Source organism: Lacerta agilis, chromosome 2, assembly GCF_009819535.1.
Source record: "Lacerta agilis isolate rLacAgi1 chromosome 2, rLacAgi1.pri, whole genome shotgun sequence".
Taxonomy (NCBI): domain Eukaryota; kingdom Metazoa; phylum Chordata; class Lepidosauria; order Squamata; family Lacertidae; genus Lacerta; species Lacerta agilis.
In genome coordinates this window covers 71,848,566-71,865,787 of record NC_046313.1, presented here as the reverse complement: position 1 = coordinate 71,865,787, position 17,222 = coordinate 71,848,566, and the positions used below count along the sequence as shown (strand labels likewise).

The 17,222-nt window shown below is 42.7% G+C and overlaps 1 protein-coding gene across 1 annotated transcript in view; it reads right to left on the bottom strand.

Moving 5' to 3' along the window:
• Window positions 1–17,222, bottom strand: part of STAB1 (stabilin 1) — a 90,288-nt gene that overhangs the window by 11,572 nt on the left and 61,494 nt on the right. The window contains exons 43-57 of the mRNA XM_033140693.1: window positions 17,020–17,093; window positions 16,072–16,146; window positions 15,614–15,730; window positions 14,362–14,409; window positions 13,447–13,536; window positions 12,598–12,744; window positions 11,271–11,408; window positions 10,630–10,689; window positions 8,954–9,130; window positions 8,769–8,855; window positions 7,700–7,849; window positions 4,758–4,817; window positions 4,398–4,614; window positions 2,241–2,390; window positions 960–1,064 (exon numbers count right to left, since the gene is read on the bottom strand). Coding sequence (XP_032996584.1) covers window positions 960–1,064; window positions 2,241–2,390; window positions 4,398–4,614; window positions 4,758–4,817; window positions 7,700–7,849; window positions 8,769–8,855; window positions 8,954–9,130; window positions 10,630–10,689; window positions 11,271–11,408; window positions 12,598–12,744; window positions 13,447–13,536; window positions 14,362–14,409; window positions 15,614–15,730; window positions 16,072–16,146; window positions 17,020–17,093 — 1,695 coding nt within the window. The remainder of the gene's footprint in view (window positions 1–959; window positions 1,065–2,240; window positions 2,391–4,397; window positions 4,615–4,757; window positions 4,818–7,699; window positions 7,850–8,768; window positions 8,856–8,953; window positions 9,131–10,629; window positions 10,690–11,270; window positions 11,409–12,597; window positions 12,745–13,446; window positions 13,537–14,361; window positions 14,410–15,613; window positions 15,731–16,071; window positions 16,147–17,019; window positions 17,094–17,222) is intronic.

Below are 17,222 nucleotides of genomic sequence, written 5' to 3'. Positions count from 1 at the left end.
GCACGTTGTCTTGAGTCATTATTCCACTCGGGGGGTCGCCTGAGGTTGGGGGGGGGGCTCTGCCTGTCCACGCAAATGTAACCTCCACCTCTAAATCCTGATAAAAAAATCTCACCAAGAGCAACATCCTTCCCAGGACAAATAGTGGTGAGGGAGGTTGTGTTCAGGGCTGCAGCATGGAAAGAAACCTCCTCTACATGTAGTTGTTTATCCCTGCCCCCCACAGTGTATATGATAATTATTCTTATGAATGTACAAAATGGTGTAATCACAACATAATGAGTCATTTGGCTTCCAGGCTCACTTTCTTTAGCAATTTTCCATTATACTGAGAAAACTGGTTCAGAGGGCAATATAAATCCCTTGTGCTTGTGAAAAAAAGAAGCAGGAGAGCAGAATTGCCTGTGACATAGGTTGAGCAGACAGAGGGAAGGAAGAGGTTACTTGATGACACTACCATTGTCTCCAGTTCTCTGGATTTGTTTATTACAAGTCATACCAGTATTTAGCATTTCATTATCTTGTCATTCAAGTCTCACATTCCTTAACTGATGCGATTATTTGAGAATTTCTGTATTTGTTTATGCCTTTAACCCTCCCCATACTTGCCAAAAACACTTTGCTAACTAGATTTCCTGAGCTGGGCTGGGGGCACATGATCCTTGACAGAGTGTGGGAAGGGCAAGATATGGATTTGGAAGGCCTGCCATCCCCATACATACCTATGGCGTCTGCATTTGGTGCTTTTTCGTCTCCACCTTGTTGCTACAGACTTTTAAAGCTTTTGAAGCACTCCAAAAACTTCCAAAAAGATTTTTTTTTTTGCACAATAATGGGATAAGAACAGGACAAAAAACAGGGAAGTACCCAGGAAATGTGTAACATGATCCTTTCCCTAGAACGTCTATCAAGACAGGGGGAGGAATGCTGCTTAGGGATTTAGCTGGGGTCTACTTTACCGAGTTCAGTCTCACAGCGCTCTCCTGTCCACCCCGCAGTGCAAAAGCAGAAGCCATCTCCATGCAGCCCCTCATCACAGATCCCATTACTGGTACAATTGCACTCTGCGAAGGGAAAAAAGTAATAGTCACCATCTTGGGCTAGTGTAAGGTTACCAGATGTCCCCATTTCCCAGGGACAGTCCCCAGGTTTACAAATCAGTCCCCTGACAAAATCAATCTATTTAGTAGTTGAAAAGTGTCCCCGGATTCATTGAAAAAAAATCTAGTAACCCTAGGCTAGTGTCAAAGCAATGATTCTTCCACATCACCTTCGTTGGACTGCCTGATTATCATCTTCCAAAGCAACTACTCTATTCCGAACTTAAAAATGGAAAGCGTAATGCTGGTGGTCAACAAAAGAGGTTTAAAGACTCTCTCAAGGCAGATCTTAAAAAAAATGCAATATAAACACCACCAACTGGAAAACACTGGCCTGGGAGCGCTGCAAGCAATTGGAGAACAGCCTTTACCAAAGGTGTCATGGGCTTTGAAGACACTCAAAGAGGAAGGCACGCTTGGCAAACCCTCACCATGATCAACTCCTGCCTGGAAACCTATGTCCCCACTGTGGAAGGATGTGTGGATCCAGAATTGGCCTCCACAGTCACTTACGGACTCACGGCTAAAACCCCGTTTTGGAAGACAATCTTACTCGGCTACGAGTGATCGAAGAAGAAGAAGAAGAAGAAGAAGAAGAAGAAGAAGAAGAAGAAGAAGAAAAAGAAAAAGAAGAAGAAAAAGAAAAAGAAGAAGAAGAAGCTAGATACGAAAACACTGACTAATATTAAAGGGCTATTTTTGTACACAGTGGTATGTGCACATGCTTAGGTTATGTGCCGGCAGATTTTGAGTAGGTATCTCACTTCCTTGCTTTTAAAGTACTTGTTACTCAAGTACTAACACATGTCACAAACAGTACTGTAAGGAAAGAAAACACCCTTTTCCAGCTAAAAGCATTGTAAGACTGCACCCAGGCAGCACCTTCCCAACATGTGCACAAGATGGAGCAGGGGGGGAGTGGAGACAGCCACCTATCTTCAAATGTGGTACTGAACAAAGCTGGCCATGCATTGTTTTAGAGTTCTCCATGCCCGCTTGGTGTAGGAAAACATCTATAAAGCAATCCTCAGGTACCAGATATGGCAACCTGACTCATAGCATATTACCAGTGAACTTGCTGAGATCAAACTGAAGCAGGAAGACTACTGGCTCTTGCTGTCTTTGAAAACAAAGATGTACCTTTGCACTCTGGTCCATAGTGGCCTGGGGCACAGTTCTCACAAGCTCTTCCAATGAAGGCCTTGCTGCAGTTGCACCATCCCGAGCCTTGCTGCCCATCGTTACAGGTACCATGATTGCTGCATGGTTCCTTAAGCCCTCCAGGACACACTGAAAGGCAGAACGCACTGAATGTTATCCAACAGAAGGCATTCTTATTAAGCAGCCATAACCGTTTTGGCAATCACTCTTGAACAGAAGCCTTATTGCTTAAGTTAGCAGCCCCCTTAAAAAGACACCAGCCTAATTAGCAAACCATTAATTTTTCTCTAATGTCTTAGAACAGTAGAAACACATCCATATGCAATCAAACTGCAAGGTGAAAGTAGTGGGACTCACTTTCCTTGCATTTTACTCCCCTTTCCTTTCCTCCCTAGCGTCTCTTGGTCTTTACCTTTGGAATGCAAGTCTAAAGGCATGATCTGTATGGTTTTAACATTTTGTGCAGTGCTGAACAATTATTTTGGGCACTTAAATAATAATGATCAAGATATAATAAGCCTATCATTTGCCAGTGAATGTACTATATAATATGATCACTACGGATTACTATGGGTGCATACACATCATTGGCTTAAAATGCAGCTAGGTCGTTCTTTTTCTCAATTCTGATCGAAGTTGGTATGGGGAAGGAAACACATTAAAATGCAGTATTTCATAAGAAATGACAGGATAGATACAAATTGTAGCTAATGACGTCCATACACTGCTTCCCAAACCAGCGGTGGAAGCATGCTAGATGCAGAATAAACAAGAGTGTGTACACAGCCTTATGTTCCTCAAGAGAATTTGTATCATACTGTTACATGATGAAGCTAGAGAAAACCGAAGAAATCTAACTATGCCTTTTTTTCTACACATAGTGGAACAAGCTGCAATCTTAGGTTTTTAAGTCTTCTCCAGCTGAGTCAACTTTCTGTCATCAGAAAAAAATATGTTTAATAAGCTAAAGGTATGTTTGGAGCTATCATATCTGAAGCATACTAACTAGGGAATAAGTCCCATTTAACTCATTGGGACTTGCTTCTGAATATACAGGCTTGAGGATGAGATGGTTGGACAGTGTTCTTGAAGCTACTAACATGAGTTTGGCCAAACTGCGAGAGGCAGTGAAGGATAGGCGTGCCTGGCGTACTCTGGTCCATGGGGTCACGAAGAGTCGGACACGACTGAACGACTGAACAACAACAACATACAGGCTTAAGATTTTGCTGCACGTAAGAGTCATTTGCCTTCACTCATTTAAACCAGACATGGCCCATGGCACTCCAGCATTTATTCATTGCCAGGTGGCCAATTGCAAGAAATTCCTGAATAATGACGACAACAACAACAACAACAACAACAACAATTTATTATTTCTACCCCGCCCATCTGGCTGGGTTTCCCCAGCCACTCTGGATGCCTTCCAATAGAATGTTAAAAATACATTAAAACATCAGTCATTAAAAACTCCCTTAAACTGGGCTGCCTTCAGATGTCTTCTAAATGTCATATAATTGTTTATTTCTTTGACATCTGATGGGAGGGTGTTCCACAGGGCAGACGCCACTACCGAGAAGGCCCTCTGCCTGGTTCCCTGTAACCTCATTTCTCACAGGGAGGGAACCGCCAGAAGGCCCTCAGTGCTGGACCTCAGTGTCTGGGCTGAACAATGCGGGTGGAGACGCTCCTTCAGGTATATGTGTTATGGCAAAGTGGAATATACACTAAGTCACTTAAAAAGGAAGTCTATCATTTTGAAAGGGATGGTGGGGGACACAGACCATTCAAGGCAAAGAAGTATGTTGGAAGGGTTGTTGGAATAAAGGAAATTTTTCAACATTTGTAAGCGAGACAAAGCAAGTGAATCCATCATACTACACAAACAGGTTGTAAAGGAGTATCTAAACTGGCACTTGCTTGCTGCTATGAAGGGCTACTTCCTAAGACATGTAAATCTAAAAAGAGCTCAACAGGACACTATGGGGAATCTTCCCCATATAAAAAGGAAAACTATGATGAACAGTCTTGTGTTGTTTTTATTGGCTGAAATAATCACTATAATCACCAAGAAAGAGGGGGGGAAACCACACAAGTATATAGTTTCCCTGTGGACACACAACTAAGATCTCTTACCCTGACAATCTTTCCCATAGTGGTTTGGACAGCACTGAGGTACCCACTCAATGGAAAAGCATGTTCTCCTGCACCCCTTCTTCAAGGACCTTGAAGGTGGATGCCATCTGTTCAGCCCACGTGAACGATATAACCAGGGAGACCTTCCTTCAGAACGGGGGTACCATGGACGAGCGGGATATCTATGTTCATAATAGTAACAAGACTGGGTCTCCCCCTGTAAGGAAAAACAACAAACCTTTGTTTGCCCTTCATTGGAATCTATTCCTTAGGGTAGAAATGCATGCCAAATATCTACTGTAATATATATCACAGGCTTAGTACATTTTTATTTAGATGGAACCTTCATGTTCAACTTACCCCATCTTTTGCGGCACCGAAACAAGGAGACAAACTATCACAGGAACTACAAACAGAAGCCTGAGAGAAAGAGAAGCAGGAAGAGGAGAAAAGGTCCACAAAGGTTATAATTAAAAGTTGCCAGTCTGATTCTATTAAGCAGAGCTCGTCTCACCAGCAATGACCGCAGGCGTAACAGCCAGTATGGCCCTTTTTCAAGTTCACCAGTGGTTTATTTTTTCATGGAAAATCTTTCCATTTCATCAGGTCATTATGGGACTTCATGGTGAAGGGCAGGTAAGAAATATAACGATAATGAAATAATATTAAGAAATGAAGCCCAATTGCAAATACAATATTAGACTAGAGCAGAACCTTTGAGTTGTGTTTACTTAACACAAGTAAAACAAACATGCCAAATTATATCACTCTAGGGCAAGCATGTACAACAGGTTGATTGCGGTGGTGTCTATGGTCGATCGCGGTATAAAAGAAAGTGACCGCCTGGGTGGTCGTTATTGATCCCAAAAAAAAGCTCAGCAACTCCTGGCAATGACAATGGGTAGATCGCAGCCTCTTTGGAGTTGGACGTGCCTGCTCTAGGGCATCTGGAAATTTTCTGGTGCAACTTACCCTAATTTGGATAAAAATACCCAATTCAAAATTGGGGTGAAAGTGCAGCTATACATTCCTTTGTTGCATAAAACTATGCCAGGTTCTTTCCGTAGAGGGATGCCCAAAATCCTCAAAGGAAGGGAAGCAGAAGGCTCAAAACGGCTTGTATTCAATTGAATAGGTCTGATGAAGTAATCAGTGGGCAGAACGGAGGTGGAATTCAACATTATGCTCTTCCAGTCATTCCATCTGCACAAACATTGCAGCTTCCCAGATGGAACCTCCTCTCCTCCCCCTGTGCACTGTTCTGGGGATTCTCCTGACTCCACTGGAGCCATTTCTGTGGTGGGCAGGGGGGAGCCCTGTTGCACAAGTGGAAATCCATGTGCAGTACTTCCACTGACAGAGCTGGGTGGTGAATTTCGCCTGATGTGTTTAATACACCACACATCTGGCAATTCTCTCCTCAAAGACCTTTCCCCCCAGTCTTCTGGGCTTCTGGCTTCCAAGCCCAGCTGAGGGGGTGGGGACCAGGCTTAAAATGGCTGGCAGGGCGGCCTTTGCATACAGGGGATGAGTTAAGCACTTTCTAACAATTTCTCAGATGCAAATTTCTCTCTCTCCCTGCCACACACACACAATTGTTGGGCTGAGAACACTTTGGCATATGAATGAACACTGCCATTCATATGGCAGTTTATTCCATTTTCATGACTTTTGTTCTGCATTATAACTGAGCTTCCACATAACATAAAATGCCATTTCTAGAATTACTGTGGAATATAGGGCAGATTTCCGGGTTATTTGCTTCCTGAAAAAAACCCATTTCCAAACTGTCATGGCAACCTTGCCTTTGGATTTGCTCTGAGGCAGCAGCCGGGACGTATCTCGGTTTTCAAAGCATTTTATTGCACTAATTATTTACAGAGCTACAAAGCGTGTCTGCATACTTCGGTTACAAACATCTCAACTACTTCCTTCCGGTTCCCGCTTTTTCCAACACAATAATCTCCGGGTGTTCCGGAAGTGACGAGAAAACTTCTTCCGCTCTCTTTTGCTTTCCCCCCCCTGTTTATTACTGACATCCGCACACCCCCTTTCTTCTGGCGATAGTTCTAAGAAAGGGCTGTCGTCATCGGACGTATCTGTGGAGATTAATGGGGTCGGTTCTCGATAGCCCGTTTCCCTCACTGTTCCTCCCCCCACACTCCCTTCCCGATCCAGGCTTGTCTCCGTGACACAAACAATATGGAAAAGAATGCTAAACATGCACTGTATGCCACGATAGTTCTGGAAGTGGCTTTTACATTGTGTGAAACTTGCCATATATCCTCTTTTTCTAGGACATGTCCTCCTTTTAAAAATGAGAGCCATCATGGCGATCCATAGTTAAAAGTAGAAGTCGGTAAATGTGCCCTCTTTTTTGCTCTTCAAAATATGGCAACCCTAAATATAATGTGGAAATTAACAGTTATCATAAAGATGGAATAAACTGCCATGTGAACAGAGTCCTTCTTTGCCTTGTAGCTCCTCCCTGAGGACTGGGTGTGTAATGTTAGGGAATCCAGTCTGTGTTTTATGTGTTCCAGTTCATCAGGGTCTGGAGCTGTTCCAGTCCAGGCTTTACCCAAAGCTCAGGAGCTCTACGGACCAGGCCCTAGGCAGCTGATTTCTGGTGGACTTTTATCATGTGTTTGAGTCTGTTCTTTGCATGAACCTTTGTGCAAAGAGCATACATTACAGGGAGATGTTATATTTATGCAATGTATTTATGTATTTATGCAATATTGTTTTCATTTTATTTTCATTTGTGCTAAACAGTGGTGTGGGGGAGGGGGAATATAGGATCCTATTTGTATTGTTTTGTTCTGTTCTGTTCTGCTCATTGGGGTCTGCACAGATTAATTATCTCTTTTGCTATCTCGTAGTACATTTAGCTGATCATGGGTAGGATTATAATTACTGAGTGTTAAAATGTAATTTTGAATCTTGAAACCAAATAAAATATTAAAATACAGTGGAACCTCGGTTGTCGAATGCTTCAAAAGCTGGACAATTCAGAACCTGAACACCCAAAACCCGGAAGTGAATGCTTTCGTTTTCGAACGGCTTTCAAGGCACGTTTCTCCGTTTTTTCAATGGGTTTTGCCGACCGGTAATTGTGCCTCTGTTGTCAAATGTTCTGGAAGTCGAACGGTCTTCCAGAACGGATTACGTTCGACAATTGAGGTTCCACTGTAATTTTTAAAAAAGAGTTGGCACTTTCCCAGGAGAGACTCTTAACTTCTTTGGGGATTTGTAAAGGAGGAAGGTTATAGAAACCAACAAGCATGTATTAAGACACTCACCGATGGCCGCTCAACATTGCGAAACTCATCACAGCGGGATCCCAGGTCTGGAGGTTCCAGCACCTCGTCAATACCATAAGCAATCCCACCATTAAATTTCATTAACTGCTGTACAATCCTTGCATTGCCATTGTTCACCAGAATTTGCCCCTGCAAGGAAGGAAAACAAGAGAAGCAAGAGAAAGAAACAAGAGAAGGGGTGATATGAAAGCCATGTTCAAATATATAAAAGGATGTCATATAGAATGTCATATAGAGGAGGGTGAAAGGTTGTTTTCTGCTGCTCCAGAGAAGCGGACACGGAGCAATGGATTCAAACTACAAGAAAGAAGATTCCACCTAAACATTAGGAAGAACTTCCTGACAGTAAGAGCTATTCGGCAGTGGAATTTGCTACCAAGGAGTGTAGTGGAGTCTCCTTCTTTGGAGGTCTTTAAGCAGAGGCTTCACAGCCATCTGTCAGGAATGCTTTGATGGTGTTTCCTGCTTGGCAGGGGTTTGGACTGGATGGCCCTTGCGGTCTCTTCCAACTCTATGATTCTATATCAGGAGGTGCTCGGTTCAAGCTACTATGTGAAAATCATCCCTGCCTCCATCCACTTCTTGAAACTTAATGGCACCTTAGGCTTGCTTGCCTGATCACATGCCAAGGCAAAAAAAAATAACTGACAAAAAAAGGTACAGCAGCCCTATCAAGATCTAGACCAGGGACAGCTAACCTTTGGGTCTCCAGATGTTTGAGGACTGCAGTTCCCATTACCCCTGACTATTGGCTATGCTGGTCTGGCACTGATGACAGTTGGAGTCTAACAACATCTTGAAAGCTGCCAATGGGAGAAGAAGAGGGGAGAAAGGACCTCTCCAACTCATTCTCTTCCTGATGTTTTACCTACTGAGAATTGCCACACACACACACACACACACTGCTTGTTGACAGGAAAGCCCTTTGTGGGGAGACCTGAAAGACTAAAGAGTCACCATTTCAATCCCTAGCTGACCCACTCGAGCAGTACAATAATCACTCCACCTCTACATACACAACATTTAGTTCAGATAAACATTGACTTACAGCACTTGTCTTGCTGCAGCCAAATGAGATGAGTGATCCATGCATCGTTCTAAAACCATGAGTATTCATCAGCCTGGAACCTGTTAACTAGACACACACAAAAGTAATGATTCTGAGACAACTTCAAAAATAAATTCAGAAGGGTGGTTTAAAAAAAAAACAACAAAAAAAAACTATCAACTTACCAGCATGTCCCTGATCATGTGTCCTTTGAGATAAGCAGCCAACTTGCTCTGGTGTTCTCTATGATACAACCATTTTTGCATATCCCCAGGGAGAGAATTAAATGCTGCATCTGTAGGCCACAACATTGTGAAGGGCTGGTGCAAGGTACTGTTAACCAGACCAAGAAGTCCCGCCTCCTGCACAGAGACAATACAACAAGTGTATGCACATCAAAATGCCGTACACACCGTATCAATCATAAATTACTTGTGTGCAACTAATCATCAGAAACAAAATAATGTTTTGAAGTGTAGGTGGGTCCCCATGAGGCAAGACACAAGGATAACAGCAAGAACATTCACTGAACTACATAACTGGGGAAAAGCAACTGCTTATATACATTTCTGAAGGCCTCGGCCACACCTACTTCCAACATGATTGCCTGTCTAAACTTCCAAACTGCGAATCACAACTGAGATTTTAAGGGCCAATGGCAGAGGCCCAATTCCTGAAATGTTCTGTGATTGGATATCATGTATCAAATCAGAGCACAGGGGCTCAGAATCCTTAGTCCAGACTTAAGCTCAGGCAAACACAGACCACTGAATACATAACATGTTCCATATTTAAAAGTAAGAAATATACTGCACAATCCTTTGAATGTAACACCAAGCCTAGATTGGAGGGAGTAAACTCTTAAATGAATTCTGAACTGAATCTAAAAGTTTTATTTTTATTATTCTTATTCTTATTAGAGATAGCTGTACCCGGCCACGCATTGTTGCAGCTCAGAGTGGTTAAGTGGATGCAGGGCCACTTCCCTGCCAGATTCAGAGTTGGGGGGTTCCTGAGGGAGGGGCCGTTTCCCTCCCCTTCCCCCTCTCTCAGACATTTCCCTGGAATATCTCTCCCCCCCCCCCCGTAGTCGAAGGAGACCCCATTTTAGCCTGCCTCCCCACAGATTCTCCCTGTGAACTCCCACCTGCCTCCTCTCCGTCTTCCCCCTGCATTGGAAGGAGACCCGTTTTCTCCCATTGAACTCCCGCCTGCCTCCTCTCCGTATCCCCCCCCCCCGTACTGGAAGGAGACCCCGTTTTCTCCCATTGAACTCCTGCCTCCGGCTGTACTGGAAGGAGACCCTGTTTTCGCCTGCCTCCCTACAGCTTCTCCCTTTGAACTCCGGCCTGCCTCCTCTCCCAGCGGAGAGGCTCCTTCTCCACCTTCCCTTCCAAGTTCCCCCCTTCAGACCATCCCTCTCCCAATCCCCCCTTTCTTCCTCCCTCAGAAACGGCTCCTTTCATTTTCACGCCAAAAGTGCTGGCTCCACCCCCGCCCTCTCCATGCTCACCCCGAGAGTCCCCCGTCACCTCCCCTTTCCCTTTCTCATCGTGGGCCGCCCTCGCCTCCTGCTGCCCCTCCCTCCCTCTCCTCAAGTTTGATCTTGTATAGCGTGTGCTGCTTTAACATCCAGCAGATGGCGCTGTTTTTTGCAGAAAAGCATGTCACAGGTGTGACATCTATATAATATTTTTAAAATAAAAACACTCCCCTATTCAAATACAACATTGTGTCAAAATTTCAAAGCAATCGGTCAAGGACTTTCTGAGATCTTAGATTAGTAACAAACGAACATTTACATTTTTATTTATATAGATTAATGTTTCATTTTAAGGACTACAGATTTTTTAAAAATTACCACTAGAAGCTTGCTGTAGATTTTGTATCCATAAGCATCTGCAACCTCTGTGATGGTTTTCTGGAAAGCAACAAAAATATGCAGTTATTAGAAACAAAGTCTCTGTATCATGGAAGATAAAACCCAAATGCATTGCCACTCCCAGGGGGGTCACTTTTCCATTATAATGAAGACTGAAGAGAAATTGCCCAATACACAGACATTCATACTCCTTAAAACAGCAGCAAGTCATGATTTCTGCCAATCATCAATGCAGTTAATCAATATACAACTATTCTGGTCAGACATACTAGCTGTGAAATGCCTCATTCCAATATTTATAAAACTTTCTTCTACCAGGTAAGAGATTTCATATGCAAAGCTAGAAATGCTTCTGTACAACATAGGAATGCAAACCAAACAATTGTGTAACACAAAGGGGCAAGATGGGCTCACATACATTGCCAATGCATACAAATTACCTTGGGTGTGCCTTTGACAGATTTACATCACTGCTGGTATTTATTTTTATTTTTTATATTAAAGCAAGTGCAAGGTTTTATGTTTAACCATAAAAACCATAGATTTTTTAAAATAAAAAATATACAGAGTTGGTATAAAAATTAATGAGTTGTTTCAACCCTTTATTATTTCAGACATACCTGTGATAGGCTGGATGAAATGTTTATATTCTGCAGGTCATATGGGATTAAGATCTTGTCAATGAAATGTAGGACACCATTGTTTCCCATAATGTCACTCTCAATTATCTTTGCTTCATCATTTAAATACACGCTGTTCTGAGAAAAAGGGATATAATACACATTCCCAGTAAGACACACCTTCTCATGTACAAAGCCTTTTTGTTTCTGAGTGATGATCACCAGTGAGGGATGGGCTACAGTCGCAAGATGGAGTAAGTTATTGTAGGTTTGTCTTGATAGATGTTTTAGGCTTGACACCTTATCATGACTATTGGTCCATTTAACCCAGCATTGTCTACACTGACTGGCAGCAGCTCTTCAGGGTTTCAGATGGAGACTTTCCCAACCCTACCTGGACACACCAGGGACCTTCAGCATGCAAAGCAGATGCTCTAACCACTGGGTTATGGACCTTCCATTGAATATATACAACCGTGTTCTCACAGTCCCTGCCTTCCACTACTCAAGCTGGGTATAGCTAAAAACTTTTCAGAAATTTATGGGGAACATTGCGAAGTGGTAGTGGGGAACCTTGCTCCCATGGGATGGAGGGATGGCTTTAAAAGAGGCTCGAATTCATGGAGGAGAAGGCTATCAGGTTTCCCACAGGCATCTGCTTGGCCACAATAGGATGCTGGACTAGATGGGCCATTGGTCTGATCTAGCAGGTTCTTCTTATGTTCTTACAATCGCAGACCTAGGGGCCAAATATGACCCTCCAGGCCTCTTTTATCAGGCCCCCAGGACTCTTCCCAGACCATACTGGTGCCACTTTGCACCTTCAAGTGTTTTTGCCTGGTTGGAAAGTGTCCATAACTCCCTAGCCCCTGGCCTCCATCCTTCTGAAATGTTACATGTTACTTCCCTAGGGACCCTTCTACAATGCATGCCATTTTCATACTAATATAATTGTAAACAAAACAAAACACACAAGGATCAACTTCAACAGTGCCCCAGAACAAAAAACCCTGCATCCATCTTTCTGAAGTTTGTTAGGTTTCTTACCAAGAGGCACCTTTATGAAAAGAATAGGGACCAGGGGCATCAAATGAGACCCTTCAGACCTTTCTATCCAACCCTTGGGATTCTACTTAAACCCTGCTCCACACTCACATTGTGTGTTGCCTACCTAGGATGTGTCCTTGATTTATACGAATGCTTCTTGCCTGGCTGGATGTGAGTATGTGTATAGGAAGCACTCACATGGCTGGAAGGTAGCCTGTTGTACAAAGGGTAAGAGGCACACCCATTGCTCTGTCCACGTACTGAATAACATGGCACATACCTCTTTCATGGACACCTTTATTTTGAGTCCAGAGACAGCTGTGATGGAATTTTGCAACTGCAAGTCTTCTGACTGTAACTCGTGGCAGATGACTACGTGATAGTTAAGCAAATCCTTGATGAAACCCTTCTTTTCCCATTCTGAAAACTGAAGAAAATGGGGTTATACAAGTCAGGCACGGGCTCAGCACCTTTCCAAAGCACTGAAATTAGCTGAGGAGAATGGGATGCCCCAGAGTCAAATATTAATTTGACACTTCACCTACTGAGAAAACTTGTTCTCATTCAAGAAACAGAAGAATGAAGAATTATGGAACTATTCCACATTATACACACACACACACACACACACACACACACACACACACACACACACATTAGTTAACTGAAAAGTTAAGGAAGACAACCAATCACAATATAAACACTAATACATTGAAGAGAACTGAAACTGAATCATACCTACACACGCAGCAGAAATTCAGATTCATACAAATGAGTTGAAAGTTGCTTAGATTAGATAGCAAACACTCAGGTTTAACTGAAGCAGGGCCATTTCTAAGGATTTAACCTTTTCTAGTTAGAAGGGGTGATTTTAATGCCGGGAGGGAGGGAGGGAAGGAGGGAGAAAGAAAGAAAGAAAGAAAGAAAGAAAGAAAGAAAGAAAGAAAGAAAGAAAGAAAGAAAGAAAGAGAATGTGGGGTGGGCTTTGGGCCCTGTTGGCATGCAATGCCTGAGGGCCACATTGCCTATCCCTGTATTAAACTAGCTCTAAAGAAACCCAGAGAAGACTTGCACAGACTGATAAGCAGAACTACTGGCTTTCAAATGCAACCAGAAAAGTGTTTCTTACCGTGGTGCTGTTCTTTATGTAATCAGCATGTGGGACAAAAACAGTGAACGGTCCATGTCCAGATCCCGTCAATTCAACAGTGTCAAAGTACTATGCCACAAAAACATGTCCAGAGATTAACACACAGCAGCAGCAAGAAAACACTGCTCAGAAAAGATGAAGCAGGACTCTGCTCACGTCACTGGACATTTCCAATGTTCTTCATCCCAATGCAGCTCCTTTTACCACCACCCATCCCAAAGTCCACTCTCTAGAATGGTGTAAGGCAGGGGTCAGCAACCTTTTTCAGCCATAGGCCAGTCCACTGTCCCTCAAACCTTGTGGGGGGCCGGACTATATTTTGAAAAAAAAAAATGAACGAATTCCTATGCCCCACAGATAACCCAGAGATGCATTTTAAATAAAAGGACACATTCTACTCATGTAAAAACATGCTGATTCCCGGACCGTCTGCAGACCGAATTGAGAAGGCAATTGGGCTGCATGCAGCCCATGGCCTAAGGTTGCCTACCCCTGGTGTAGGGTATCATGTGGGAGTGAGAATTGGCAGAAATATAAAGGACTTCTAATACCCCCCCCCCCATATATGGATTGCTCTCCCCAGGGAGTCCTGCCCATCTGCAATCTTGTCATCCTTTTGGTGCCAGCAAATACATTTTGGTCTACCTGAGCATTTGGACGCCACCAATGACATGTTATTACACTGTTTTTAATCACATTTATGTCATTATGTGATTATGTTCATCATTATATTTTGTTAATTTTGGTTGTAAGTTGCTTCGAGACATTTTTTTTTAGTGGGAAGCAATACACACACACACACACTTAATAAACCTAAACCTGCATGAGTGGAAGTGACACAAGCGACCCTCTAAATTCAAGGCTCACTATCTTTTAGAGGAGGTTGATGCTTACGTTGAAATAATTAATGAATTTAGATGCAGCTGGTCTTCTAGTGAGCTCCTAAAAAAAACAAAAACCATCTAGTATTAATGACAAGGCTCTGCTCTTTTCATTTTTTTTTTAAAAAACAACCTTATCCTTCATATCCAAATGAAGAAAGAACATTTATACCCTGCTTCACACAATAACGGGAGTACAATAATGAAATGGGAAGAAGTGTGCATGCACACGAAAGCTCATACCAAGAACAAACTTAGTTGGTCTCTAAGGTGCTACCTGAAGGATTTTTTTATTTTTTTATTTTGTTTTGACTATGGCAGACCAACATGGCTACCTACCTGTAACTGAAATGGGAATGGTTTGGGAAAATAATCCCATTACAAGACTTGTGACATACATTCTGGGCTTGAATTTTCCAGTTGTTTTGAATTGTTTGGCCAGAGAATTGATCAAGGAACCAGTCCCACAGACTTCTGACAAGCAAAAATGAACTGCAGTGTCCTGCCTTCAGAGTAAGCTTGCTCTCGACTCCAAGTCCCCCAAAAGCTCTACTAGGTACAGTGGTACCTCTGGTTACGAATTTAATTCATTCCGGAGGTCTGTTCTTAACCTGAAACCGTTCTTAACCTGTGGTACCACTTTAGCTAATAGGGTCTCCCGCCTCGCCACCGCCGCGCGATTTCTGTTCTCATCCTGAGGTAAAGTTCTCAACCCGAGGTACTACTTACGGGTTAGCGGAGTCTGTAACCCGAGGTGTTTGTAACCCGAGGTGTTTGTAACCTGAGTTACCACAGTATTTGGAAGATAATCCCATCCCTTTTGCAGAAGAAAAAAGCCTTTTGGGTAGTATTTATAATGGTAGCATTTGATCAATTCTAGGTAATATATGTATTTTAACTGCAAGCTCCTCAACCAGCAATCTTTTTCTTCACCTTCTTTTAAATTAATCCCCAACTAATCTACAGCCAGAACTGTTACTGTACTGCTATATTTAATTTATGGGACCTTTTGTAACTTTCTCACCTCCTCCGAAATATTCGCTTGGCACTTTAAAAATCTTAATTTGCAAATATTCGCTTGGCACTTTAAAAATCTTAATTTGCTTCTTCTTCAAAAAGAGGAGTAATGGTGTAATGAACAGTTCTGTGTACAGCCTGATGTCAATAATATATTATTGCTTGTATAATGCTGCCCAGTGGGAATTTAAGAGTAGGTTGAGATAAAAGAAATCATGGCAGCCCCTTTCCAACAGAATGTCTTGTACCTGCCACACAGTGCCTGTGCATGTAAATCCATCACCTCTACCATTTAAACAAATGCAAATTCGACTCCCATTCGGAACCCAAATACAGCGAGCAAATGGACTGCAGCCTCCATTATCCTGGGGAAAAAAGTTAAAACATATTAGTCAGTAAGAAAGTTGAAACACTGCCTACTTGGAAATGCTTAAAACACAGTGCTTGGAACTCACAAAACTTCTTGAACAAACCTCTACATTCAAGGTGGGCTCTAGATTTTTTATGCTTCTTATCTGAATGGACCATTTTAGGCCAAATTACATATTACACAGGATATTGATGATTGGTTCCCCAAACACACACATCTTTTTTTTTTAACATTTCAAGATTCTACCCATAATTTGTCTGATAATGGACAGAAGGGAGATCAATGTAAATTGTTTGTCAATCCTTTGATGAGAGAATCAGATGAGTGCCAACAAACCTCCTTGCAAGGATCAATGTGCTCACACTTGTTAACACCATCGCCAGTGAACCCGGGAAGACAGTTACAGGCAACCTACATAAAATAAAACAAAAGCAACAGTGTACAGTCAACATTATATAATTCAGATCTACAAACAAAACTGCAGACAACAGCAACAATAGATTGATTTTTCTATACTGAAAACTAAAATCACAGGACCTTCCTCAGTCTAGAAACCTGCAGCTGTCTTTATCAGCTTGTTTCTGCTGTTGTGTGTAAGCACACAACAAATGACTTCGACTTGAGCAATAGAACTTCTGCTCTGTTTCCTCCTTCCATGTACTCCCTGCATCTGCTCTGGGCTTTTCCTCCAACCCTGCAAATTATAAGGAGGCTGGAGGATGAAAAAAGGGAAGTCCCATTGCACAAGTGAAAAGTGTTCCCTACGCACCATGACCCTGCAGGATTCAAATGATGCTCTAACAGAGGAGAGCATAACAGAAAGAGAGAGCACATGCATAGCCACCTGAGTGTGCCACTCAGAGTGTTTTCCCAGCGCGAAACAGTGCAATCAGCCGCAAGAATTTTAAATAGTCTTATGGGCTAGTGAGACCCAATCCCTTACGGTCACCAAACTCTGCAGCTGGAGATACACTGCAGCACATTAGCACTGTTCCCTCTTTGTGATGAGATTTCAGTCTTAGATAATATAGGTATTGCGTTCATGGAGTGACTTGTGCAATGGAGCTCCCACAAAATCTGCTCCAGAAGGTGGGTTTTGTGGAAACTTCAGGGTAGGTCTGCGAGGGGGTCATGGGGAGGAGAAATATGTTTCATGCGTGGATGTTGCTACACAAGCTCAATGACTTCATTGGATTCTACCCTTAGGGTGGTACTCTTTCCCTCCAGGGAGAAATGTACTGTTGTTAGAGGGTCCGAAAAATAAAGAGAAAAGGAGTTGCTTACGAGGCCTGGTCCTGTTTTAACACACTCGGCAAAATGGTGACATCCTCCATTCTTGTCTAAGCATAGATCAATTTCTGTATGTAGGAGAGATGTAGGAGAGAGGATTGTATGCACCAAAATTTTGTTTCCACTGTAAAACTGCATCTGCCCAACAAAACAAGTTCCTAGCATGCTAGGAGGCATGAACAGAGCTGTTATATATG